This window comes from Bos grunniens, chromosome 4, assembly GCF_055505025.1.
Source record: "Bos grunniens cultivar Pamir isolate PY7600 chromosome 4, Bosgru_T2T1.0, whole genome shotgun sequence".
Lineage (NCBI taxonomy): Eukaryota > Metazoa > Chordata > Mammalia > Artiodactyla > Bovidae > Bos > Bos grunniens.
The window spans coordinates 115,609,261-115,624,536 of NC_141168.1; the positions used below are offsets into that span (position 1 = coordinate 115,609,261).

General features: G+C 51.7%; 1 protein-coding gene across 11 annotated transcripts in view; it reads right to left on the bottom strand.

Moving 5' to 3' along the window:
• Positions 1–15,276, bottom strand: part of COBL (cordon-bleu WH2 repeat protein) — a 296,069-nt gene that overhangs the window by 193,791 nt on the left and 87,002 nt on the right. For 4 of the 11 annotated variants that reach the window (XM_086398046.1, XM_086398047.1, XM_086398042.1 and 1 more), the window contains exon 1: positions 2,680–2,840. The exons of the other annotated variants lie outside the window; for them this stretch is intronic. In XM_086398046.1, the coding sequence (XP_086254172.1) occupies positions 2,680–2,825 (146 nt within the window). In that variant the 5' untranslated portion in view covers positions 2,826–2,840. Of the gene's footprint in view, positions 1–2,679; positions 2,841–15,276 lie in introns of those variants that run through there. 11 annotated transcript variants of the gene reach the window in all.

Here is a 15,276-nt window from a genome sequence, read left to right on the forward strand (position 1 = left end):
TAAAATAGATAAACAGCAAGGATATACTGTGTAGCACAGGGAACTCTACTCAATATGTTGTAATAAGCAAGGAGATCAACCCAATCAATCCTAAAAGAAATCAACCCTGAATATTCATTGGAAAGACTGATGCTGAAGTTGAAGCTCCAGTACTTTGGCCACCTGATGTAAAGAGCCAACTCACTGGAAAAGACCCTGATGCTGGGAAAGATTGAGGGCAGAAGGAGAAGGAAGAAACAGAGGATGAGATGGTTGGATGGTATCATCAACTCAATGGACATGAGTTTGAGCAAACTCCGGGAGATGGTAAGGGACAGGGAAGCCTGGCATGCTGCAGTCCATGGGGTCACAAAGAGTTGGACACAACTGAGCTACTGAGCAACAACAGGAAGGAAAAATTATATACATATATATATATATATGTATAACTGAATCACTTTTCACACCTGAAACTAACACAACTATATTTCAATTAAAAAAAAAAAGAGAGAGAGAGAGAACTGCCTTGAACTCCTTCAAAGAATGCTGTCGAAAAGGAGGCATTTGGTCATTCACCCAACACTGAGATGGGAGCAAAAAAGACAGAAGCAATGTCCACTGCTCCAGGATTCCCCAGATAAATGATGTCCCCACTACCCTGAGTCAGCCCTCCCATCCCCAATTTCACCTCTTGCCACCACCCAACCAAGGCTTCATCACCGAGGTCTACACAAATGCAGTCTCTTTTTCACCCCACTCTCCTGCCACGCCACCCTTCGTTCCACAAACATGCGCTGAGTGTGACCATGGGGACTTTCATCTTTCCTGCCTTGCTCTGCACACAGCACCTGACTGCATGATGACAAAGCTGCCCAGAGAGGCTTCTGTGCTGGATTCTACAGATCCTGCACGCTGTAGTGTGCATGTGTGCGAGTGCACGTGTGTACACATGCAAGTTGGCCAACACTGAAAACACTAGAACGTTTCAGGTGAACAAAATGAATTTCTGACTCTTTTAGAAAAAAAGCAAAAATCAAAGATCTGATTGGGCCCTGAACACCTTCGAACAAAGCCCAGCTGAGTGTGTCCATCTGGACCCCTAGACTTCAGGCTATCACAGACTTGTCCCCTTCAGCTGTCAGGACATCCAAACCACAGCTCGAAAATCAGGGCTCTCCAAGTGTGGCAGGGAGGAAGCCAATTCTGATTTCATGTTGGAAACTGCTTCTTTGACTTGCTTTCCATTGCTTTTATTATTATAATCATACTCAATGCCTTGCCTGGAGGACCCTGCCCCTCTGCTTGACTGTAAACTAAAGTGCCTTTGTTCAACTCCTGGAGAGATGGTTGTCCCTGCCTACCTGCTAATAGGTGGGATTAACACACTCCTTCCAAACGCTGGCCATTCCCTTGGAGATGCTGTGCAAGACTGAGGACCCTTTCACTTGACTTCCCCACTGCCTTTCCCTCTCTATTCTGCCTTTTGACTTTAGTTCCTCATTGCTTCTTTCTCTCTCTATAAAAAAACCTGGCATCCAGACCCTAATAAGATGGTTATTCTGAGGCGCTAGCCTACCACCTTCTCAGTCAGCTGGCTTTCCAAATAAAGTCTCTTCCTGGCCTCATCATCTCGTCTCTCAGATTCATCAGCCTGTCGTGGAGCAAGCAGAGCGAGCTTGGATTCAGTAACACACGAACCCTCAGTCCCGACCCCTCTCTGCTCTCCCCCACTCGGTTGGTGATGGGTCTCAGATCCCCGATCCTAGAAGCACGGACATCACTGATGGCTCTGCCTCACCATCTGACTGGTGGTTTTGTTCCTTTGAAGACACAGCTCAAAACCCTGTCTCCCGAGAATCCTCCAGGCGCTCCTGACCTCCAGACACACACGGCTGAGCTCAGGGGTCTCTAGCTGCCTGCAGAAGCACCTGGGAAGTTTAAAATGTGTTCACCTCTCACCGCGAACCTATCAAACCTGAGCCTCTCAGAGCTTGTTTACGTTAACAATCAACATCTCTTGAGAACAGAGGCCCTTGTCTTAACATGAAAATGGCATATGGTTTTACCTGCAAATTTGTATTACTTGGCGAAAGCATCCGATAGAAAAATATACAGTTAATACATATTAATTTGTTCATAACTTTATGAGTCTTTTTATTTCACAGAAATAACATCTGCAGATTTTCAGCAGTGAACATGAAAAAGTTTCACACCAAGAGCAATGCCTGGGGTGCAGGTGGATTTGAGGAACTGACAACAGGCAGGACCCCACAGGGCCTGAGCACAGAATCTTTTCTGTGTCCCCTGCTTCTCGTTTGTAGGGAACAGACCCCAGCCTCCATGACCGTTCCTGATTTCCAAAGGGCAGATTCAGCCTGCTGCTAATCAGAGAAGGGAGGGAGCGAGGGGATATGGAGACACAGAGGAGCAGCCGATGAACAACATGCAGCTGGGGCAGGTCCCGGCTCTGCATTAGGGGAGACACAGGACAGTATCGTTGAGCTCTGTATGAAACCAAGTTCCCCAACAGATGGAAGATGCTGGCATTCTCCACCCCAGAGAAGACCAGCTGAGGCCAGATTAAGGAAACCAGAGAAGCTCATCAAAAGACCACCTAAGGCCAGATTAAAGGAGTGCACGCCCTGCACACACTCTACGTCTGCAACCTTGCCCTTGAATCATCGCGATAGAGCTCCTCACCAAGTCCTCCTGGGTAGAGACACACAGTTTTGAGGGGCACCGGCCTGCTGTGTCCCCCTTTGCCTGTGCGACTCCGAAGCCAGCAGCCCACCAGGCTCATCTGTCCCTGGGATTCTCCAGGCAAGAATTCTGGAGTGGGTTGCCATTTCCTTCTTCAGTGCATGCATGCATGAATCACTATGCTTTATACCTGAAAGGAGCATGATATTATCAGTCAACTATGCTTCAATAGCAACAGAAAATAAATACAATAAAAATATACTTTGCCTCATCTGATCCTCATACTCTAAAGGATATGATCTCCAGTTCTCATTTTACAGCTGAAGAAACCATGCTCAGATGGGTTCTAAATGCACAGGTATCCCACAGATATTTGGGGAGTGCCTAAATGACTTTTGCAAGGTCACTGATAAAGTGGAAGGGAGCACAGGGTGGTTTCATGTCTGTTTTGTCTGGAGGAGGGGCCTGGCGGCTGCAGGAAGAAGTTCCTGGTAAGAACACTGCCAAGGATCCAGATGATCCTGCAGCCAGTAGGGACCCGGAGGACTTGGGAGAACAGGCGAGGAGTCAGGTGAGAGGGGCAGCATCTGGGCACACATCAGATGGAAAAACAAGGCTGGAGGCGGCAGTGCCAGCCCCAGGTTCACAGCACGGGGGCCGAAGTGGAGGCCAGGTGGGACGGGAGAGGACGCCAGGCAGAGAGGCCACCAGGGAGGCAGCGGGCTCTGCGGTGGGGGACACTGCTCGGCAACCAGACTCCAGCATGGAGCTCCACACGGGCCAGCAGAGGACTCGCCATTGGAGATGGCCAGAAACAGACTTTCGATGGGTTGAGCTCAAGATGACAATGGCACAACCGGAGCGCAAACGGGCAGAGGAAAGGGGTGACCCAGCTCTGAGGCCACACCAGGAGGCAGCGGAAAAGAGCACCTCTTGGGTCGTTCTGAGTATCCGTCTGGGTCTGGGCTATCTCAGGGGAGTCCCCCCTTCCTGAACCTCAGTTTCCAGGTTGGTAAACTGAAAGCTGGATGGTAGGACCTCCAGTTCTAATAGACCAAATCATAGAAAAATATAGACCCAAACTACCACCATTATATAAAATTAAACTAAGCAGTAGTCAGGGTTAAGATGGCCACATCAAAAAACAAACAACAGAAAAGAAGTGACGGTGAGGATGTGGAGAAATTAAAAGCCCTGTGCACTGTTGGCTGGAATGCACACTGGTGAAGCCACTGTGTAAAACAGTCTGGAGATTCCTCAAAAAATCAAAATTGGAACTAGCACATGACCAAGCAACCCCAGTTCTGGGTATATACCCCAAAATAACTGAAAATAAAGACTTGAAGAGATTATTTGCATACCCATGTTCAGAGCAACATTATTCACAATAACCAAAAGGTGAAAACAACTCAAGAGTCTGTCAACAGATGAATGAATAAATGAATGAAATGTGAATTCATTAATAAATGAATGAAAATGAAAATGTGGCAAATACACATTATGGAATACTATCCAGCCTTTGAAAGGAAGTAAATTCTGACACATGTTAAAAGGTGAATGAATCTTGAGGACATTATGCAAGTGAATAATATGCCAGTCAGAAGGACACAGATGGCATGATTCCACTTATAGAAGGAACACAGGGCAGTCAAGTTCATAGAGATAGAAAATAGAATGGTGGTTACCATGGGGAGAGACGGGCAGTTTTACTTAATGGGTTTACAGAGTTTTTGTTTAACAGAGTTCCAGTTTGGTAGATGGTTCCAGATGAAAAAAAGTTCTGGAGATGATTGGACAACAATGTGAAAGCACTTTACATTCCTGAACTGCATGCTCGCACATGGCCAAACAGTGGTCAATTTCATGTTGTGTGACTGTACCACAATGTAATCATGACCATTACCTCCTAACAAGACCACATCTCATCATAACAAAATGAAGTTTGCATCCTCATCTTTGTGAGTCTTCCTGCCAAGACTCTCTTTCTTGGGCACCCCTCAGTCTCTGCCTCTCGTGTCCCTCTGCCAAAGAGCAGCTTCTCTGGCTGAGCACACTGGAGGGCAAGGCAGAAGATGTAGGACCTGACGCGGTGGGGGCTCACGGGCCCCTTAGAGGAAGGGAAGGAAGGGGAGAAGCTGGATCCACCCACGGGAGGGAGCCCTGCCGGGAGCAGGGGGCTGAGAAGGGGTTAGAGCGATGAGACCTCTCCGCAGCCTCCCTCTTTGAACCCCTGCATCCCAGAAGCAGCACAACGCCTCGGGCTTGTGTGTCCAAGGGAGTGACCATGGGCCAGTTCAATAGCAGGAGCTGCCCAGGCGCACGGACGCCCCAGGCTCCTCCGATCGTAAGCAGCATCTCCCCATAACACAGCACCACCAGCCTTCTCTACCCAGCAGGGGCCCCTGTTCTTCCCACAAGCCTGAGTGACCCTCGCTTGGTCCAGGGAAGCCAAGGTCAGGTCCAGTAGCTGGTTCCTCCCTGGAGAGTCTGTGCAGATGCTGGGCAGTGGGGGCCGCCTGAGTCTACAAGCAGATGGCAGTCAGAGGGCTGAGCTTTTGCCCCAGTCTGAGGACCCTGATGAAGCCGGGACTCAGGGCCTGGCCCCTCCTGGGTGCCCCCTGGGGGGCTCTTCAGGGCCTGAGTCACTGAGCAAGCAACTTACCTTCCCAGTGCTCCCTCCCAGACAAGCAGCTGGGAGTGCCCAGGCAGGAAGGACTTAGTAAATGAAAAAAAAAAAAATTCTGGCATCTCAAATGTTATCAACCAGAGTTCCAAGCGGTTATATCTTAAAATCATCACACAGTTATTGCCTAAACGTCAGGAGCAGGCCTGCGAGTTCCCACACCAGCGGGATTGCAGTCAGCCGGTTCTTACACTCAGAGCCCTTCAACTTGAAGCAGGAGGCACAGATGCTCCCCCTAAAGCCAGACGATCCTAGATGGTGTGGGCTGTGTGTCTAACACTGTCTGGACTCTGAGTGCAAATCCCAGGGCCCGGTCCAGACAGCTGAGTTAAAACCTAACTCCACAGGCCTCAGCCAGCGCCCAGCCAGGATGGAGGAGCCGGGCAGCACAGCTGCAGTCTCAGAAGAGAAAGTCCACATGCCTCTCCACTCCCTGAGCAGAGTCCAAGGTGCTCTGCTCTGTGTCACTATCCATGGACGGTGATGCTGATGCCAGCTCAGCTGAATGACAAGCCTGTACGATACCTGCCTGTGCACCCTGGCGGCAGCCTGGGCAGGAAGCAGGGCGAACAGCATCGCCTGAAAGGGATTCCAAAGAGCAAACCAGGCACACCCGCTCCTCCTGGGCCTGGCCCACTGGTGAAGCCAGCTTGGGATAAACAGACCTGTGGATGCTGCAGGCAGAAGGGAGTCGCCCATCCCTCTCAAGAGCCTTTCCAAGCATGATGTTTGCTTCCTGCTGGAAGAGGCAGAAAGTTGGACACAAGCTGCCCTGGTTCTTGGGTCAGGTCACTTCCAGTGGCACCTGGTTCCTCCTGCCAGCAGCTGGAGGAGGCCTCTGCTCACCTCAAGGGAAGGAGCAGCTGGAGGCTGCCAGGCGCTCCCCACCAGAAGCAGCCCAGGAGCCCGGGGGTGTTCCAAAGGCCCCACCCAGCCTCCCAAACCTGATGCTGCGTTGAGTCACCTCCCAGTGGGCCTTGACTGCAGTAAAGAATTCAGAGATCTGGGGAGCACAGTTTCAAGGAAGCATCAAAGGAAGGGGGCAGAAGAGCAGGGTTTTAATTATGACATCATCAAACATCATTTTGCACACTTAGATTTAACTTCTCCTATGAGCAATGCCACATGTGTCTGGGAAGACAGTCATCCACTGACAAATAGTTAGGGGCCCCATCACATCCCAGGGCCATCCTAAGATTGACAATTGCAGCTGGAAGTTACCCTCCACAAGCTCGTGGTCCCCAAGGGTGGACATCAGCTCATGAGACACAGAAAGAAGGATGGTAGAACCATAAGGGCAAGGAAGGTAAGATGTGTTCTACAAGGATTACACAGGTCTCTCAATTTAGACAGAGTTCACCATGTTTCTGGAAATGATTTGTGAGTGGTGATAAGAAAAATAAGACAGAGGTGGCAAGAAAAAGTGGGCATGAGGCTGTCCCCAGCAAGGAGGTTAATTTTGAGGGCGCCAAGGTAGGGAGGGCTTGGGATGTAGGGCCATTTCAGGAATCTGTCATGTGGTAAGGTGTGGGGATAAGTACAGGCTGGGGTACAGAGGACCTGGGGAGTATGGAGCAGGAGGACTTTGAGTATTTCCTATGAACGATGAGGAACAAATCAGACTCTGCCCACAAGGTGACTCACACATGCACACACACACATGCATACCTGTGCACACACCCCACATGCATACCTGCATACACAACACACCACACACATACACATGTGCACACACGCATGCATAGCTCTGAGAGGCTAAGTTCATGAACAAGTGCAAATTTAAGGCAGCTGACCATCAGATCCAAAGGATAAATCCCACTGTCAAGAGAAACAACAAGAGAGGAACAGGGGCTGGAAAGAATCAGGGGCAGGAAGATCCATGTGAGCAGGACTGAAGGGAAGTCGGCTGTTGTTAGAACAGCTCCACGTGGGCAAGGACTCTGCATGCCAGGCGTCAGCAGCCGGGCTGAGGTGAGGACGAGGGTGCCGGGTTGTCTGATGGAAACACGCTAAAAGCACACAGACAGGTGTGCAGACAGTCCTGAGAAGACGCACTCAAAGGTAGCTGTGGCGCTCCCCCTCCTCCACACCCCACCCTAAAGTGGGGGCGTCCTGCCCCCAGCAGCCTCCAGTCGGGTCTGGGGTGGATGCTGTAGTTCCTTTTGTGCCCAGGTGTCTGTGAGCTGCGCTGTTGGAGGTAAAGGTGAGGACACGAAGGCACAGGTGTGTGTGGGGGGGGTGGGGTGGGGTGGGGGTGGGCGTGCGGTTGTGATGGCCAAGACTCAGGTTCTGTATCTGTAGCCCAGGACCCACTCCATAAGGACTCTGGGTCCTTAGGTTCCCTTAGGTTCCACTGGGTTCCCTTAGGACAAAAGGGAACCAAGTCAAGCACCTCCAAAGGGACGTCAAACCAAGTCAAGTGCCTCCAAATTTGCCACCTGGGGAGCCCTTAATTAGCTGTGTGCATGGTTAAACAGGCAATGAGGACTATTTCATTTAACTGCTTTTTAGTTTCATGTTTGGATACATTATGAAATCAATCCATCAAATTAATGGCTTCTGGTTATTTGCATTAAAAATAAAAGCAATAAGTTGGACAGAAAAAGACAAATACAGGATATCGATTATGTGTGGACTTTAAAAAAAGGATACAAATGAACTTATCTCAAAACAGAAATAGATTCACAGATACAGAAAACAAACTTTTGGTTACCAGGGGGAATGAGGGGGAGAGGTAAATTGGAGATGGGGATTACCAGATACAGACTATTATATAAACAAATAGGTAACTAATAAGGATCTACTCTATAGCACAGGGAACTCTACTCAATACTCTGTAATGACCTACATGGGAAAAGAATCTGCAAAAGAGTGGGTATGGTGGCTCAGACGGTATAGCGTCTTCCAGCAGTGCAGGAGACCCGGGCTCAAACCCTGGGTCAGGAAGATCCCCTGGAGAAGGAAACGGCAACCCACTCCAGTACTCTTGCCTGGAGAATCCCATGGACAGAGGAGCCTGGTGAGCTACAGTCCATGGGGTCGCAAAGAGTCGGACACAACTGTACAACTTCACTTTTACTTTCATACATATATGTGTAACTGATCACTTTGCTGCACACTTGAAACTAACACAGCATTTTGAATCAACCATACTCCGATAACATTTTTAAATAAATAAAAGCAATAATGAAGATGGTTTTGATGTAAAGAATGGTCACCCTCTCAAAGTCAAAAGATTCATGTGGACAATAAGAAACTGAAATCACAGGTTTAAGTTTTCACACCTAAATGGAATGTTGGCGGTTTCAACCAAGTGTCAGCAGCCACAGAGTGAGAGTGAGAACCGTGATTCAGAGTGAAGACTCAGGGCAGGCAGCCTGTTTCAAAGCCAGGCCCCTCTGTATCCCACGTTATTTCCATGGTGTCTGCTTATGTCCCTGGGGTGGCCCTGGTCCTGCTTCTTTCTTCATCTGACCCCACTCAGGAACCCACTTTGAGATTCAGATTTCAGAGAAGGGACTGGATCATGCCCAGGAAAGAGCCTTGAAGAGGGTGGGCATGACCAAAGCAGTTGCCCAGTTCTCTTTTGCAAATGTACTTCAGTAGTGGGTAGGGTTTCCCTTCTGCAAAATATATTCTATAGTTTTCTCAGGAAATCCAATGGAAGTTTAAACATATCAAGTGCCTGAGTGTGCGGAGCCCAGGCAAGTTCTGGGCATCAGTAAGAAGAGGGCCTTCTGCTAGGGCCAACAGCATCCTTCTCTTTACCCTTTCAGGGACCAGGAAATTCCAGGAGAAAGTGGAACGCAGACATCAGACCCCAAAGACAACACTGAAAATAGGCTACTTGGACTGTTAGAAATGAGGGGAGAAAATACAAGGGAGGCAACCAGGGTAGGAAATGATGGTCTTCACAGCGGGCCTCCATGCCTGGAGCGACAGGGCAGAAAGAGACATCGGGTCCCTCCTCCCACCCCCGCCAGGGGCAGGAACAGATGCACCCCTGCTAACAAGGCCCACCTTCTTGCTGGGACACAGAGAGAGCTGTTCTGGAAGGTTCGGGGAGGTCTGGATGGAATCCCAATTAGACAAAACCCCTCTCCATCTGACTCCCATGGTCCTTTCCACCTCACCCCTTCTCCCTTTGCTACAGTCAGCACTCCACCATGTAATCACAGTCATAGTAGGTTCCATGTCCCTGCTTACCTGGCCCCAGCACTTCTCTTTGCACTTACTGGGTGGCCCCAAGCACGCATGTCTCAGCTCCCCCAGCCTCGGCCCCGCCGTCCCCCGCATGCTCTCCCACATGCCCTCCTTTGCTATCTGGAACTGGAAAGCTCTCCTGTATCAAGGGCTTCACACATGCTATTCCCTGCTGGAAATGCTGTTCCCTCTCCCCCAGACGCCGTCCCACCCTCCCTGACTCAGCCTGGAAGGCGAGCTCCTACGAAAGGCCTTTCCCCCAATCCCTGCTGTGGTCCCATGGAATGTTCTCCAGCAGAGCATTGGGCCAATTTCACGGTGCTTCTCGCAGTCTACACTCACAGGGTTTGGACCACAGTGTGTAGGACCAGCCAGAACTCTGCACTTTAACTCTTTGAGGTCAGGGACCAAGACTCTCTCGTTCCCAGCAGGGACAGTAACTCAGCGCCTAAGTGCTGTGTAAGTGAGTCAGCTCCCTTTGCTAGGATTCAGCTGCCATACTGCTGCCCAGCTGTGTGGGCATCTAGGAGAAGGTGACCGTTTGGAAACCCAGAGGGCAGCAGGGCACTGCCAGGGGTAGACTGGATGGTGCCAGAGGCTAGGGAGCCCCCCACCCACCAGTAACACTCCCAAGGCTCTGAGCCCAGCAGTTCCTGGACTTTTAGCTGAGTTTCTGAAAATGTATAAGCCCACTGGGTCCCAAGCACTTTGCATGCATTCAATTCTCACAACAAGGGCACATGCAGTGTTACCCTCCCCACTGTACAGATGGGAAGACTGAGGAGCTGACAGGCAAGGGATTCTCTTGGGATCACACTGCTGGGAGGCCCTCCTGAGCCACCATGCGCCTCTGCCCCGTCCCTAGCTGTCTCCTGGAAACAAAGAACCCCAGGTATCCGGTAGCCAGTGCTGAACTGTCCAGGCTCTGCGCCCTCTGCTGGAGGGTGGGCACCCTGCCGGGGCAGCGGCAATGAGGGCATGAGTCAGGAGGCCCCCTCTGGTGAAGGTTTCTGGCACAGTCTGCTGTGACTTGGGGTCTGGACAAGCCTTGTCTAATACAGTCAGAGCCCCAAGGACGTTCTTCAGGGCTGAGTTTACATGAATCACAAATATGCTCAACATTCCCATGGAACAGAGGGAGAGGCAGGGTCCTGGGGAGGTGAGGGGACTTGTCCAGGCTGATGGCAGGAGGCCCTGGGTCAGTCTGCTGGGCTCTCAGCATCTTCAGAATCAGGACAGGACTCCTTTGAGCATCTGATGAGGGCAAAGATGCACTGAGACAGCTTCATGTATGTGCACACGATTTCTGCAAACTGCTGTGAGTGACGGGGACCCTGGCTGGAATCCCTGTGATGCCTTCTCTCTGATCCCTGTGAGCCTCCCATGATAAGGGCCCTGTGTCTTCTGGGACAAGAATCCCTTTTAATAAAAGAGGAATGAGGACAGTCCCTCTGATGCTTCCCTCTGCGTGTGTGCATGTGTGCATGTGTGTGTGTGTGCACGCGTGCGTGTGTGCATGTGTGCATGTGTGTGTGTGTGCACGCGTGCGTCTGTGTGTGTGTGTGTGCATGTGTGTTCAGTCGCTCAGTCATGTCCGACTTTTTGAGGCCCCATGGATTCATGGGGAGTCTGCCCACGGAATTTTCTCTGCCCATGGAATTTTCCAGGCAAAAATATTGGGGTGGGGTGCCATTTCCTACTTCATCTCCTATCATCTTTGCCTTTCAAAACAAAATTCAGGCCAAGAGAAACATTCCACAGAGGATCCCTATAACTATACCCATGATACTCTCAAATTAAGAGGCACCTTCGAGCTGCAGCTTGAAGGAGAAAGATGACATAAAGAGAGGAACACCCATGTCCCAGGAAACAGAGGGAAGGGGGCTTCTCATAAAACACTGCTTTTCAGGGCCATGGAGACACCGTCCTTTGGAATTCTGCCCCAGAACAGCCTTTCACAGCTGCAGAGCATCTCCAGCCTCAGTGGTTCTCTCTGGAGTCAGAAAGAAGTGAATTCAAATCTGGTAACGATATCGCCAGCTGTGCGTCCCCCAGCAGACAACTCGGTCTGGGAAAGTACTGTACTTGTCAGCCTCAGTTTCCCCAGGAGCCAAATGCAGAATGCTTTCCGTGTGTATTGTGGGGTTCCCATGAGGATTAAAGGAGATGACTCATGAAGCTCCCTACAGGACACTCAGTGTCCATAGTGGTTGTATGGGTTTTTACTGTCATTCTTTGAGGCAAAAACAAAAACAAAAACAAGCCTCCTATCTCCATGAGGGCAGAGGAGCTAACTCCTGCAGATGCCCAGTGAAAGCTCATCTGTGCAGCAGATACATTCAAAACCAACCAAGAAACCCTACTCACAATAGACTTTGACCTCTGTGACCTGGGGTTGAAAGAGCTTTCAGTAATTGAACATGAAATGATTAGCTTTCTTGATGGGGTTCTCCAAGACACAATAGCAAAAGCTATCCATAACACACAGCAAACTCACCCCGTGGGCCGTGAGCATGGGAATGTGGCTATCTCAGCACACATCAAGTTCATTTTCAAAGAGGAACATTTGAGAGCCGAGTCCCACAGCTATTACCCAACTTCCAGTAAGTTAAGAAAGAGCCCATGGGTGTGGATCGCTTAGCTGTCGGCAAAGGCTCCTGGATGAAGCTGAGCAGAGCAGCTCCTGCTCCAAGGATCAGATAAAGAGTTACTGCATTCTGAATGTTTATAGAAAAAGGATCTCTCCTTCCAAAAAATAGGCTGCACTAACTCAATGCAGTTTGAACATTCTTATCAAATGACGGGAAACAGATCAGAGGCAAAAACTTACTGGTTCCCAAAGCACCTGGCAATGTCTGCACACATCCCAAGCTGTGCTGCCCTCACCTCGCCTTGCTTTGCCTCTTTACAAGGCACAGGCCTAGCTGCTCAAGGCGAGCCCGTCCCTGGAATTTCCCTGGATGGGAGCTTGGCGGGGAAGCAGAACTGTGAGAACACGCACAGGTTTCTGACCCGACCAGTCTGTGACTTAATAAAGATGCCACCCGATGCAGGGCTTCCTACCGAACAAGCCTGAAGTGTTGCACCCGCTGGCTGAGATATTCCCACTGCGCCCCCTGCCAGGAACAAAATCGCAATTTACCTTGGCTCACTTGGCCAAAAGCTCAGACCTTCTAATCCTAATCCAGGTAAAAAAAAAAAAACAACAACCTGCAAAGGATGCGCTGTCAGAGAGGAAGAGCAGATCTATGTCTTCAGCGAGGAGCAGCTCCTTGCTCCTTTCTGACAAAGCGCACCCACCGCTTCCTTGGAGCTGTCGGTGTGGACATCACAGGCTGTCCCTCAGGTGTAAGTGTAATTACGCTTCCAGAGACAAATCAGACCTTCACCAAAGCTAACCAACCTTGTGCAACCAGGCACTCGTTGAATTTGCCTAAAGCAACTCTTGCCATCTCCCAGGCACAATTCAGCACCTTCTTGGGATGATGAGTCTATTTTTTCTTTGCCTCAAAAGCTTGGTGATCAGAGAGTTGCTGTGTTCCCACAGCAGTAATGAGGCTTCTCAGGCTTGAAGGCCATACTCAGTTTCTGCCAAATATCACCATCCCAGGACGACAGACAAGGCTGCCAAACAGATAAGGTGGCAGGCAGACATGGCCACGAGGCTGCAGTGCCCTAGGCTCGCATCCAAGTCAAGAGCCAGAGGTTCCCAGGGAGGGTGTGGCAGACTGGGATGAAGGGATCCGGCTGCCAGAACAACACCCTCCCCACCATCAGACCCCAGTCTGCTCTGCTGGAGTTGCAGTGTCACCTGAGTTTCCCACTTCCTGGCAGGCAGCTCCTGGAGTTCTGGTTGACCTCTATCCCCCATGGGGGAGGCATGGCCAGTCCAGCATAGCCCCAAGGAAGCAAGGAGTGTGCTGCCCCCTAGGACGCCCCCCAAGTAAGATCCCGGTGTCCTCCAAGCTTCCTCACTCCAGAGTCCAAATCCACAGCCCACTACCACCTTACCCCCACAATCTCCAGAGACTGTCCAAGTCTGCTGGTTAGACCGTTATGAGCCTGACAGAGAGCTCCTCCATGCATCACTGCCTCTGCGCCTCTCCATTTCAGCCAGCGCCTCACTATTTTCCATTGCACTGTCGTCTCCTCCCCCCCCTCCCCTTCTTCCTCCTCCTCTTCCTCTTCCAAAGGCTGCACCTAGTTCCACCTGCACCGTTTTCCGTCTGTCTCCTGCCCCATCCTTCCTGGGGCTGCTGTCCCCTCGTGGTCAGACTACAGTCATTCCTCTTACCACAGACGCTAAGCAATCTCCTCCTTCACCTGCCCACCCCTCCTGAGTCCCGTCTCCACAGCTGAGGTGACTCTTCCTCAGGACAACTCCATCCAACCATCCCCTGGTGCAAACTGCTCCGTGGTGCCCCCTGCCTGCTGAGTGAATCCCAGACTTCTCCACCATGATGCCACCATCCCAGGCTACTTCTGCCCCACTCCCAGGTCAGCCAGGCTGGGGTCACCTAAACCCCAGGGCCCTGCAGACAGGCCAGGCTCCTCCATCCGGACGGTCTCACCCACGAGTCCCTCATCAGTGAGTGCAGGAGTGACGTCCTGCGGGAGAGTCACAGGACTCGACTGTGGGCCTGGGCCAGGGTAGGGGTGGGGGTCAAAGGATGAGGCGGACACAGGACCCCGGAGGAGTGACAGGGAGAGGTGACCGCACCCAGGCTCCCGTCTCCACACCACCGTTCACCACATGACCGGTACACCGTGCACTCAGCCTCCTGCACCTCCACGTCCTGCTCCGAAAACAGGGAGAACAGGCTCCTGCAATGATGCAGTGACTTGCTCTTCTCAACCCCAGCACAGCGGGACAGGACCATCCTGTCCTACACAGAGACGAGGACTCCGCCCTCTGGTCCCCCTGCAGGCCCTGGTGCAGAGGAAACCCCACTTGCCTCCCCCAGCACATCACAGTGAAGACTAGAGGTCAACAGGAAGCGAAGGGCCTCCACAGCCCACGTGGACCTCCCTGTGCCCCCAACATGGTGCCTGGCTATCTGCCTCCAGACCAGAGAGGCACCCCCGGGCTGGGCTGGGGGCCAGTGCACGTGGAGCTGTGGGACTACAGGCCTGGGGCTGCTCAGAGTGCGGGACAGGGGTCCCTGGATCTGGGGAAGTTCAGGAACCAAACATGATGCCTGTCTGCTGCCTTGAAAGATTGGGAGGCGGGCTGGAGCTGCCAGGTCAGAGGCAACAGAGAGGGTCCACAGAGGGCGACCTACACCCACTGGTCCAGGCCCAGGGACTGGACTCCCGGTTCCGAGGAGGGCGGATGCTGCAGGGCTGCCTGAGGCCTGGGAGAAGCCTGTCTGTGAGGGCTGCCCACCAGTGCTGGGACTGAAAATGATGTGGGCTCCCAGAGCAGGAGCTGAAGAACCACACCCCTGGACATGCACAGATGAACCCCATGGAGGGACAGGGCATCTGGGTGCCTCCTGCACCCAAGGGCTCACACACCTGGCAGCGAGCAGAGGGCGCAAAGCACCCATGAGGGACCAGTGCCGGCTCTTTCCCTTCCTGTCTGCCCCCCAACACGGGCTACAGAAGCAGTACCCGCACCCAAGGGGAGCCTGGTAGGGCAGCAGACCCCCGCAGCAGTACCACAGAGAGTGGGGAGGCCGGGGGTGAGGGGGTATGAAACTGAACTTCTT